The sequence below is a fragment of the Rana temporaria genome, chromosome 2 (genome assembly GCF_905171775.1).
Source record: "Rana temporaria chromosome 2, aRanTem1.1, whole genome shotgun sequence".
NCBI classification, from domain to species: Eukaryota; Metazoa; Chordata; class Amphibia; order Anura; family Ranidae; genus Rana; species Rana temporaria.
In genome coordinates, this window is record NC_053490.1 from 115223119 (window position 1) to 115235949 (window position 12831).

The window sequence follows — 12831 nt, forward strand, 5'->3', positions numbered from 1 at the left end:
TGCTCGTGAGTATGGGGCCTAAGTCTTGCTAAAAACGGAGCCAGGACCTTTGTAAATACTCGTGGTGCGGTGGCCAACCCGAAGGGCAAGGCCACAAACTGAAAATGTCGCTGCTCTACCGTGAATCGCAGGAATTTCTGATGAGCATGAAAAATTTGAACATGGAGATATCTTGATGTCTTTTGACGCTAGGAACTCTCCTCCCTGAATGGAGGATACCACTGACCGAATTGATTCCATGCAAAAGGAGTGGATGTTTAGAAATTGGTTCAGACCCTTGAGATCTAAAATGGGAGGCCTTGGGACTTTTGGCCCTGAGCCTGGCTTTGGGGCCTTCCTCTAGGGGCTGACGGTGGAGGCCGTCGCGACTGCCTGGAGGCTGATGCTCCAAGCGACGGAGAGGCAGAACGTTTAAATGAAGGACGCTTGCTACTTCTCTTTACACCCGAGATCTTCTGGATGTACTTATCCAAGACATCCCCAAATAAACGTGAAAGGGAAACCCAGTCAACAGTTTCTTACAAGGCAACTCTGCTGACCAATGCTTAAAGGGTTTGTAAAGGATTTTTTTTTATCTTAATAGCTTCCTTTACCTTAATGCAGTGCTGTTTTCATGTCCTCATTGTTCGTTTTTGCTCTCAAGTTGCTGTAATTCTTCTCTGATCTCCACACTTCCTGGTTATCTGTTTCCTGATGACCACAGTACTGGGAGCTTTCTCTCTGTGGTCACTAATCAAGGAGGTGTGATTACTATGTGTCTAAAACCCCACAGCACCAATCAGTTTCGTTTTCCAAACCATCACTGCCCTGTATTGGCTCTGTGGCTCTGTACATCACAGAAGCAGGAAACAACATGCAAAAACGAAACTAGAAACTGCAGGTACATTATATGATTGATTTTTTATCAATTTTTAATCATTTTTAAAAGGAATCAGTTAACTATTATGTCTTTATACCCTGTAAACAGTCATTTCAGCAAAAAAAAAAAAAAAAAATTCCTTTACAACTCTTTGCATGTGTACCAACAGAAAAGTGAGACGTGACTTCTGATAGATGAAATCTTTAATGGCGTCAACTGCAAAACAAAGGGCCTTAGGTAGTTCCAGAAGGTCCGGGACCTCTTCCCCTCTGACAGCCTGTTTCACCTTATCCTTAAGGAATTGACAGACGCCAATAGCTGCTTTTGCAGGCTGTGCAACCGCACCGGTCATAGCAAATGAGGCTTTAAGCAAAGACGCCAGCCTTTTATCCGCTGGATCTTTAACCACTTACCCCCCGGACCATATTGCTGCCCAAAGACCAGAGTACTTTTTGCGATTCGGGACTGCGTCGCTTTAACAGACAATTGCGCGGTCGTGCGACGTGGCTCCCAAACAAAATTGGCGTCCTTTTTTTCCCACAAATAGAGCTTTCTTTTGGTGATATTTGATCACCTCTGCGTTTTTTATTTTTTGCGCTATAAACAAAAATAGAACGACAATTTTGAAAAAAATGAATATTTTTTACTTTTTGCTGTAATAAATATCCCCCAAAAATATATAGAAAAACATTTTTTTTCCTCAGTTTAGGCCGATACGTATTCTTCTACATATTTTTCGTAAAAAAAAATCGCAATAAGCGTTTATTGATTGGTTTGCGCAAAAGTTATAGCGTTTACAAAATAGGGGGTATTTTTATGGCATTTTTATTAATATTTTTTTTACTAGTAATGGCGGCGATCAGCGATTTTTTTTTCGGTATTGCGACATTATGGCGGACACTTCGGACATTTTTGACACATTTTTGGGACCATTGGCATTTTTATAGCGATCAGTGCTATAAAAATGCATTAGATTACTATAAAAATGCCACTGGCAGTGAAGGGGTTAACACTAGGGGGCGGGGAAGGGGTTAAGTATGCCTGGGTGTGTTCTTACTGTGGGGGGGGAGGTTGCCTCACTAGGGGAAACACTGATTTTCTGTTCATACATTGTATGAACAGAAAATCAGCATTTCCCCTGCTGACAGGAACGAGAGCTGTGTGTTTACACACACAGCTCCCGTTCCCCGCTCTGTACCGAGCGATCGCGTGTGCCCGGCGGCGATCGCGCCCGCCGGGCACACGCACGGGAGTCGGGGGCGAGCGGGGGGCGCGCGCGCCTCCGGCGGCGCGCGTGCGCCCCTAGTGGCGGCTAATAGGCAGGACGTCCATTTACGTGGTCTCGCCTAGGAGAGCCACCTTGTGGACGTATTTCGGCGGTGCAGCGACGGCAAGTGGTTAAACACCTGAACATTATCGACTGGACAAGTAAGACTTTTATTTAGGGAAGAAACAGCAGCGTCTACCGCTGGCATGCCTCGTACAAATGACGGGGATTCCCGACAGGAAAAGATCCGTCGGAAATCCCGGGGGGGAAACCGAGAACCTGCTCGGTAACTTTTAGAAAACTCAGATGAGAGCTTTGGTCGGGAATCCCGACCGTGTGTATGCTCCATCGTAGTTTTTCCCATAGGAAAACTGCTGGGGAAAAGTCAGCCTGGAATCCCAGCGGGAAAAAAAGAGAGCAGGTTCTCTTTTTTTTTTGTCCAGCGTTTTTTGGACAGTTTTCCCGTCAGAAAAACTGCAATCATTTTTTGTCGGCGCTATACGGCGCCTGCGCAGTCAGCTTTACACGGCGGGCGCAGGCACAGTATCTCGCAGCTCGGCTATTTACGAAAATCTGGTGATGCGCCTTGTGCGACATGGGAACTGTTTCACCAGACGTCAATCATCTAACCCAGCGATAGGAACGGCCAGTCCCGCAGGAATCAGAACCCGGAAGTCGGGGAGAAAATCACGATATAACGGTATGTACAGCGATAAAAAAAAAAGACCTGCATACTGTAAATGTTGTTAGTATCCTGGATGTAATGTTAGAAATTTGTTTTTAGGGTGAACCCCCGCTTTAATTTTACCTCCTTGAGGAGGCCTTAGAGAACCCAGAGAGGAAAAGGAGACATCAGCCAACTCTGTTAGGGGCAACTTATAACCAATACGCACTGTCTCAGTGAGTGATTGAATTAACAACCTTTGAGACTGTGAGGTTGTGAAGGCTTCCTCTGGGGCTGAGCCCTCTAATGAGAAACCATCCTCATGCCCTTCCAATGGGTCCTCTAAAGGCACATCCGAATCCTCTACCCACTCCTGATCCGCAACCAACGGCCCAGGCGAAGGGGACCTGTCACGTTTTTTCCCAGACTGGGAGGTGGACGCGATCAAACTAGCCAACTTGCCCTCCAAACCAGCCAGAGCCGTAGCCAAGTCATTTTTAGTGACATATGCAGAGGCTGGGGTGTTGGAGGTAGCTACAATGCCTGACAAGGGTTTAGCTTGGTCAACCATTTCAGGTCTTACAGGGGAAGCAGGTGCCGTGGAGGCACGACTAGGGTTCCCAGGACCTGACCAATGCGCTTTTGCACCCTTTCTCGCTGTTTTTGCCCCTCTCCTTCGGGAATACATAGTGCTAGGCACAAAGTAGGTGTACTAATTACTAAGCATCTATTGCTGAGCTAAGTCTTAGCAATCTTAATATGCCACTATCAAATGCCACAGCTCAGTTGCTGAAAAGATGAGTCTTGAAAAATTCCTGACCCCAGCGCTTACATGCCTTGTGAAAAAGTGTCTGGGTCTCTCTGTCCACGCACCTGTACTCACACGGCTTGAGTTGATAACAATTGACGGTTCACGCCTGCGCCGTAGGGCGTCGCTCACCGCTCCCTGTGATGTCCTTTTCACGTAAGAAGAGGGTTCTCCACGCACAAGCGGCGATCCACTCAGGGATCCCAGGGGGGGAGTAAGTCTCACTGTTGGTGAAAACCCCAAATCCCCTCCCCCCCTCAGGTGGCTGACGAACTGAGAGGGAGAGGCTGAACTCCTCCACAAGCACTGCTGTCACGTACCTGATGGTTGTGAGCCCGAATTGCAGAGGACGGCCTCCCTTATGGCTCCCACTCGTGGCCCCCTGATAGGGTAACAGTAGGCACAGGAGTAAGGAGTGGCACGGGTGCCTGGCAGGATCAACAAGAAGAGGAAGTGGATCAGTCCAGCAGAAACTTCCTTGCAGGAACTGGGATGACGGAACTGGATCAGCTCAGCAGACTGGATGGGAACTAGGAACAGACTGGAACCATTCAGCTGGACCGGAACTAGGAACAGACTGGAACCGTTCAGCTGGACCGGAACTAGAAACAGACTGGAACCGTTCAGCAGACTGGAGCAGACTGGATGGTGAGACAGGCCGGGTCGGTTATCGGGCGGACGGTGAAGTACAGAGGTGCAGACAGGAGGGTAGTCAGAACAGGCCAAGGATCAGGTGCAGGCAAATGGCTGAAATAGTCACAGGTAAGCTGGGGTCTTTCACAGGTTAAGTCTCAGATCAGGTTTCAGATACACAACGCTGTAGAGCAGACAGCGGGGATGGTGTGTGAGAGGCCGACTTAAATAACCTGCCTGGCTCCAACAGAGCATAATCGGTTGCAGCCGCGATCGGGAACCGCAAAGTCTGAGTTGCCTGTTTCTGGCAGGATCTTCATGACAGCTGCTGACAGAACTTTTAACCAGGCATGCATGGGATGCTGACACCAGGTATGTTACTTCACATCCTCTAATGGTAGGAGAGAAAATACAGGCAAGACATCAACTATTCATAAAAAGAAGCCCACAAAGGATCTTCTTAACTTGCCATTCCCGCCGCAGGGAACTACTGGAATTATCACAGTGACCCAATCTTCACCCATCACAGTGGGCTTCGAGTCATGCCAGACCTTCAAGGACAGGGTCCCCTTTAATTGGGGTCCACTGCCTTGGACCTGTATAGTGCCCCGCCAGAGCAACCTGTGGTATAGCAATGTGACCAAGGCACTGTATCCCAGGGCCCAGCCCTCCAAAGAGAAGTGTTGCAGGCATAACCTTGTTCTTCCGTATCGAGGCTCGGGTACCATCCACTTTTGCCTTTGTTTTGGCTTTTTGAATGGATCTGATTGTATAGCTCCCTGGGGAGCATAATGTTAACCGTGACCAACACCTTAGACACTGGTGAAAAAACTGAGGTACTCCCCATGTGGGAGGGGTTATATAGAGATGAACTTCCGATTATGCCAAGAAAGATAAATTACAAAGTCGTCTTCTTGAGTTAATTAAGTATATTACTTAAACACTTATACCAAACATTCAATGACAACAATAAAACCACTGTACATTATTGTAAATATGTGATTATTGGTAATATTGTAAAAATATTTGTGCATATTGTAAAAATGTAAATGGCACCATGGATGTTTTTTAAGTAGAAAGTCAATTCTATTTTATTTGTCTGGTTTACATCTTCTGTATGTGCTACAGAGTAGTATGTTTTTAAAAGTAAACAATAAGGGCGCATTCACACCTACATGTATGCATTTGCATATGTGCTGCAACACAAGCAGGAATGGGTGCGAAAAGACATTGAAGGCAGCCTCTAATTAAAGTGATGAGGGGTTACAACCCCTGATTGGGTTTTTTGCTGTCTGTATCTGAGTAAATTTACCACCTCTATTTGTCTTGGAGACCTTTGTCTTTGGAAACTAATGGCATGGGAAACCTAAAATGTAGCTGTTATAAACCGAACAAGGGGTGTGAGAAAATCTTTCAATGGGGACACTTGTTTCAGTGACAGCTGTCTCAAAGGACATTTCCCCTTTCTTACTGTTAACCATACAGGAAGTAAAGAAAGATCTCCCCAGTGGGATGCAGACAGCAGAAATAAAGCTAACTTTTTCACCCTTTACTCTCTCCAAAAAACAAGAACCAAAACATTTTAGCTATACTGTACATCATTTTTATTTTATTATTGTTATTATTTATTTATTAGGCAATCAGGTTTCCATGAAGGTCTACTGTAAAATGTATTTTTTTCTTTGTCTTTAAAGACCAACAAAATCTAAAACATCCTTTATTAAACAATAGAAAGTTATGTCTCCTGAACCTGAAAGTCCTCAACTGGCTGGGTAAAGTGGATACAGTAATGGCTGTATTGGTCTAAATAGGTGAATTTGGCAAATAATTGTCCAACACCTTGGAAGATGAATCTTGGTAATAATAATTTTTGTCTGGGGGAAAAATATATAGTAATTAACACTTTGTTATACAGTCTATAGCTGTAATGCTACATTTCCTTTTAATATATCTCATCCATTTAGTAGTTCATATGGCTGCTTCCCCTGAAATCTTTAAATAACGTTCACATTTTAAAGGTTGCTGGTCAGATGAATGTCCTATTAAAGATAGGCATTGTGACATCTTGACATTTCTTCTGGTTCGTCCTTTGCCAAGCTACTGATACTTAAGTCTGAGAATCTTCTATAGTCAGAGAGTTACACTCAATGTCAAAGACAAAAATAACCTGCCATTTTGGTGCCAGATGAGGTCAAAGTTCTGAGTGGAGTCCAGTTTCAAATGCCACACATAAATAGATGATACCTTTGACCTTTGCAATTAGCACTATGTAATTGAACAGTTTTTTTTTTAATAATCATACTTCACGATTTAGTCTTGTCTGTGTGCTAGACAGAAAATGTATTTGGGCCTCTTTTCTTTCTGTCTTTCATAAAGAATATTTTCTTCCCCGCACATAGTAAAAATTACTATAATCAGAAGGTATGTTTTATCAACCATAACTCCATGATTTTTTTGTGACCCCCCCCCCCCCCCCAAAATATATATATATATATATATATATATATATATATATATATATATATATATATATATATATATATATATATATATATAAAATGTCCACAAAGTTGTTCCCATATTTTATGTTTAAATAGAACATGTCTTTTTTTATTTATTGATCATTTTACATTAAACAATGCAAGTACAATAATGCCTTACCCTGTATCCTTCCCCTTCCCTAGCCAGTCCCAATTACAACAATAAAATTTGATACAATCAACAACAATCTCTAATGCATTTGCCTGTTATATATCATGTCATCATGTCCACATGAATACAAAACAATAGACATTACTGTTGGCAGCACTGCAATACCTGCAGCTACATTGTAAAACAGCCTCCCTATGCAAGAAGGTTGTAAAATGGGGTTTAACCATAAACATATCTTAAATAGACATAAGTGCATTCTAATAGAACGGAGAGACGAAAGGGAACCAACCGATGATGAACACCCAACCCACATCCCATCGGCCAAATCATACAGGGTCATTGAATCAGAGATGGACGCTAGAGGGAAATTGCAGACAAATCTTAAACGGGGCAGGGAAAAGCAGTAGCCTAACGAGCTATATTCTTAGGAGGCATAAGTGCCAGGCCCACAGTTCTCAGCCAAGCAGTTCCACAATTTTTCAAACTTGTAGAGGCATCCTCCTCTCTTTCAGATCCAACATTCTAGAAGTAGAATATCATTAACTGTGGATACCCATTGTGTTTGGTCAGGGAGAAATGAAGCAGTTCATTTCTGTGATATTAGTTTAAGCAATCTGAGAAATGGTATCAGAACCTCAGGAGGTAACACTTTATCCTCCAACAATCCCAGGATAACGTTTAAGTGCCAGGGCGCAGCTCTAATGATAGGGAAAAATGATAATCTCTACAGCAGCAGACCGGTACCAAAAGTAATTTGGACACCTTCAGAGCATGTGCATCAAGTTTCCTTTGAGTTTGCCCACATATAGCACCAGATTCGATCTACAACCATATCAATGTAACCATCAAGGGGTAAAATATGCTGTATGTAATATAAAGAGTTTGGCCAGTTTTTGAGATGCAATAAAGACACATCAGGTAAATGTTCTAAAATAAAAGGGCACTGTGTGCACCTACATCTGTTTCACACCAACCCCTGCAAGACAGCCAGCTGTTCATATTTAAGATTGCTGATGGGACAGTGTCATGAAAAGGACTATACACATTTTGGGGGGATATCGGTTGCAATGGAAGAAAGAATACTTTTCTATCAGTTTAGAGAAAGCAATTAATACAGTAAGAGTGGTTAAATTGTAACATGTTTTATCAAATGATATAGTAATAACCAAGACAACAATTACATTTAAGGACTGATTAGTACTACTAATACTACAGGATACAACTAATAAACTTATAATATACTACTACGAAAACTACTTTAAATTATAAATAGAGCATTAAAATGGCTAAAGGGTTAAGAAAGAGAGATTTTTCCTCTTGTAAAACAAATTTGGTAACAGTTGCACAGTTTCATTCCTCTGAACAGCAGCTGCAACCGTTGTGAGAAGTTGACCTTGATGGACATGGGCCTTTTTTTTTTTTTACAAATGTATTAACTATTAATGTTAGTCCTTATTTACAAAGTCACCCCTAAATATATTTGGCATAGTGGCACACACCGAGTGTTTTCTCACCTGGGTTGCTCAGCATCAATCTACAGTATATGCACAGTCTATATTTGTTTCACCATTACTTTTTAGAAATGACAGTTTGGCCACAAAGGTTGGCTTTATACTTTTATACTTTATAGGGCTGCTGTTTAGTTCTTGTCAAGCAGGAGGCAGCAGTTTTTTTGTCAGTTGAAAAACCATGCAATTTAGATGTAATTTGTCAGTGTTCTTCACCTCTCCAAGATCAACTGTGTAACCTCACGAGTGTAGGATGTAAAATAGACAAATATGTTATTGTTTGTCTCTGTGCCAGCTGTTCATGGAAGGATTAAGGGCTCATTTACACTTGCTTCTGCTTCAACACACATTAGCGGCTAGTTTACACTTGCTTAAAAACAAGGCTTCGGACAGGCTTTGTTAAAGCTCTCTGTCACTGAATAAAATGGTTAACTTACAGTCCTGTTTACACCTTGCTTTTGCTTTGCTTTGATTCAAAAATTATACCCCATGTAGCTTTAGTGGTGCTTTAAAGCCTCCATAGAAGTCTATAGCAAAGCTTGCTTGAAGCCCCACCGAAGCCTCATCAAAGTCCCAACAAAGCCACATCGAAGCAAGGTGTAAACAGTACTGTAAGCTAACCATTTTATTTTGTGACAGGAGCTTTGACTGGCATTCAGAGAGCTTTAACAAAGCGTGTCTGAAGCCATGTTTTGAAGCAATTGTAAACTAGCCCTAAGAGTTACTAGTTAATGCACTAATGCCCAATGTATGTTTGTTATGGCATCTCTTTTCTTCTTGCGTTGATATTCACTTAAAATCCTAATTACAGTAGTTGATTTAGGATGATAATTTGTTCAGATGTTAACCTTTCCCCAGACTTCTTCTCTTCTGTGTCAGCACACAGCTTCAGATTATTTCCAGAACACCCTGGCTACCCCATATCCCAGGATACTTCACTTTTTCCTGGAAAGCTCTTTACAGTAAAGTGTGATCAGCACATTAAATAAAAATGTAGGGATCAAAACTGTTCTCTATTGGATATCCCAGTTTAGTAAAACAAGATTTTGGATCCAGATTATACACTTGGGTACACCATACATTTATGATCTGAACATACCAAAACTGTGTTATATGAATACCTATGCATCCAGTCATAACCTTTCGCTACATACATATTCACAATTTAATTTTAACATATCTGGTATTCTTTAGAGTGTAGGCCAGCAGCTTAGCAATTGTGACAATGGCTGAGTTGTCTTAAAACCTTTTAAGAGTTAGGAACATTATGCTTCCATGCTTTCTCCTTCCCATACAACCAAAATGACCTAAAATATTTGGTAGGCATCTTCGGTGGGTCATAAAAGTGCTTTAAATTTATATTTGTAGTGTTAATAGAGGTAAAATAGACTGAGACAGTTGTTTGTCAGGCTTGGAAATGTATTTTAAATTACATGCTTATTTTGACGTCTAATGCTGTAATATCAATCTATTTGATCTCTGTAGGGTGGCACTGTAATAGGAAGTGCACGATGCCAGGATTTCCGAAATCGAGATGGTCGTCTTAAAGCAGCATGTAACCTTGTGAAGAAAGGAATTACTAACCTATGTGTCATTGGAGGAGATGGCAGTCTGACAGGAGCGGATACTTTCAGAGCAGAATGGAGTGGACTGCTAGCTGACCTATTGAAAGCAGGTAATGCTGCGACACTATGTCCAATTTGTGCCACTAAGTCTACTACTGAACTAATTCCAGGCTGCTTTCTTTACAGCTTCTCTACTGCACTACAAATCTGGTTTCAAGGTTTTGTTCTGCAACCAATGCTTAAGTTAAGCTTTAGTAGTTTTTTTTTTTTCATTCAACATATCAGGGCTGAAAGAAAAAAAAACTGACAGCTCAAGAAAACCCACCCCCTCCTTCCCCACCAGAACACTCTGGTCAGCACTCTCAGCCATCGGCTAATTGCCCTAATCGGGAGCTGATTGGCAGACCTTTTTCAGTAATGCACCATCGACATTCGGCCAGTGTGTACTAGGCCTTATTTTATATAACCTTTACCCAAAGAGTCATGTTGTGCTGAGTCACTTGTCGGCTTCAAATACAAAGAGTGCAAAGATAATTGTCTGAAATTTTAAAGAACTAGGCAGTGTAACCCCATTAGTATCTGTAAAAACAGAGGAATTGTATATGTAGTGTCAACCCCACACAGATATAATACCACTATACCACATAAAATATACGTATTGACACCTATGTAAATGAAAGAACCCAGGACCGATACAGAAAATTAAATCTGATATTTATATACATTTGTAGCACTGCTGATTGCTGTATATAATCTGCTGTTGCAGGCAAATGAGCAAACAAAGGCTCAAAATATTAGGTTTTGAATTATGAATAGGACGTCAGATTAATGGTGAAGAATACTACCTCCTGTTAGGTCATCTTAAAAAATGTTCTCTTTTGATAATCTTCTATTGTCTTTTATGAGCCCTGCTGACCCATGAGATGCCTGTGAGTTAACTATAAAGCATTGCACATGTGTCAAGCAGTAGAGTTGTATGTATTGACTACATATTAAAAGTATGTATGTGTGTATATATAGATATGTGTGTGTATATATATATATATATATATATATATATATATATATATAATTTATATTATTATTATTATTATTATATTTTTTTTTTTTTTTTTTTTTTTTTTTTTTTTTAGGGAGAATATCATCTGATGAGGCCAACAAATCTAGCCACCTAAATATCGTCGGTATGGTGGGTTCCATTGATAATGACTTCTGTGGCACAGATATGACTATTGGAACTGATTCCGCTCTTCACAGAATTATGGAGATTGTGGATGCAATTACTACAACAGCACAAAGGTAGCTTGAGTCTTGCATGTATTTTTCACTGTCTTTTTCTGGCAATGTAGGTCCCTGTAAGTATCATTTTATTGGAAAGGTTTTAAGTAATTTGACAATTGCTGTTTTCTCATGTATTAATTAAAAAAAAATAGTTTAGTGGGTTTTTTTTTTTCAAATATTTTATTGAAATTTTAAGAATTAAATACATAACAATAAATATACATAAATCATATAATTCATATAATATGTAGATTACACAAAATACCTCTCAAAAGGAGAATTCGAATGTTGTATAGATGCATACCATGTCCAAAGAGGACAAAGACAAACAGAGGAAGAGGGAAAGGGGAGGAAAAGGAAAAGGAAGGGAAAGAGAAAAAAGATGAGAGGGAATATATATATATATATATATATATATATATATATATATATATATATATATATATATATATATATATATATATATATATATATATATATATATATATATAATCAACGGATAATAACCTTATCAAGATTACATAAGAAGGAGTGTTGGGAGAGAGTGAAATATAATAATTTCACGGTGAGGCATTTTTAAACGAATGAAACTTAGTGGAATTTTTAAAGTGTAACCAACAAGCCCACTTGTCATAAAAGGATTTGGGCGAATCTCTGGATTGAGAAATTAATTCTTCCATTTCGGCTATGTGTTCAATTTTATTAAACCAGTCTGAGATGGTAGGAGGTGAAGATTGTGTCCATCTAATAGGTATACAAAGCTTAGCAGCATTGATAAGGTGAAGCAATAATGATTTCTTATAAATGTAATGAGGGAATGAGGAATGGTGTAGCAGATATTGGGCAGCAGTGAAATCAGGGGTAAATGTTGTAATGTGGGAAATCAAGCGATGGACATCTTTCCAGAAGGACTTTATCAGATCACATTCCCACCATATGTGTAAGAGTGTACCTTGAGCAGAGTTACATCGCCAACATAAAGGTGAAATGTTTGTATTATATTTGTGAATGATGACAGGAGTCCTATACCATCTAGAGTATAATTTATAGTTGTTTTCTTGGGTCAATACATTTAAGGAGCCCTTATGGATATGCTGAAAGACATGTTCCCATTCATCATGGGAGAGGGAAATGTTAAGATCGTTTTCCCATTTGAGATTTACTATGTCTCCCTTGAGGTCGTAATCCGTGAAAAAAGAGGTATAAATCGTGGAGATTAAATGTTTCTGAGGCGAATTTTAGAGACATAAGATCTCAAAAGGAGTTTTGCGTCTATGCCATATGGAATCCGAGCCAGTTTTACAAAAAAATCGTTTTATCATTCCATATTCAGTAGGAGGTATAACAACACCAGGGTGGGTAAGCTGAAATGAATCGAGTGTAAGAAGGTTACCTTTTTCAAAAAAGGATTCAGCTCTAATTGAATTGAAGCATGTAGAATCAGACGTATTAATAACAGAATATTTTGGAGAAATTTCTGGATTAAAATTTATAGGAGTCAGGGGACCATATATAGAGGAAAATTGAAAGTTCTTACAAAGAGTTCTAAAAATGTGTAAGGTGGCACCTATAAGAGGGTGAGAACAAGTGACAG

General features: G+C 40.3%; 1 protein-coding gene across 2 annotated transcripts in view; it reads left to right on the forward strand.

Moving 5' to 3' along the window:
- The window catches only part of LOC120929398 (ATP-dependent 6-phosphofructokinase, muscle type), a 150017-nt gene that overhangs the window by 47783 nt on the left and 89403 nt on the right, over positions 1-12831 (forward strand). For both annotated transcript variants that reach the window (XM_040340800.1, XM_040340801.1), the window contains exons 6-7: positions 9877-10066; positions 11090-11255. In XM_040340800.1, coding sequence (XP_040196734.1) covers positions 9877-10066; positions 11090-11255 — 356 coding nt within the window. The remainder of the gene's footprint in view (positions 1-9876; positions 10067-11089; positions 11256-12831) is intronic.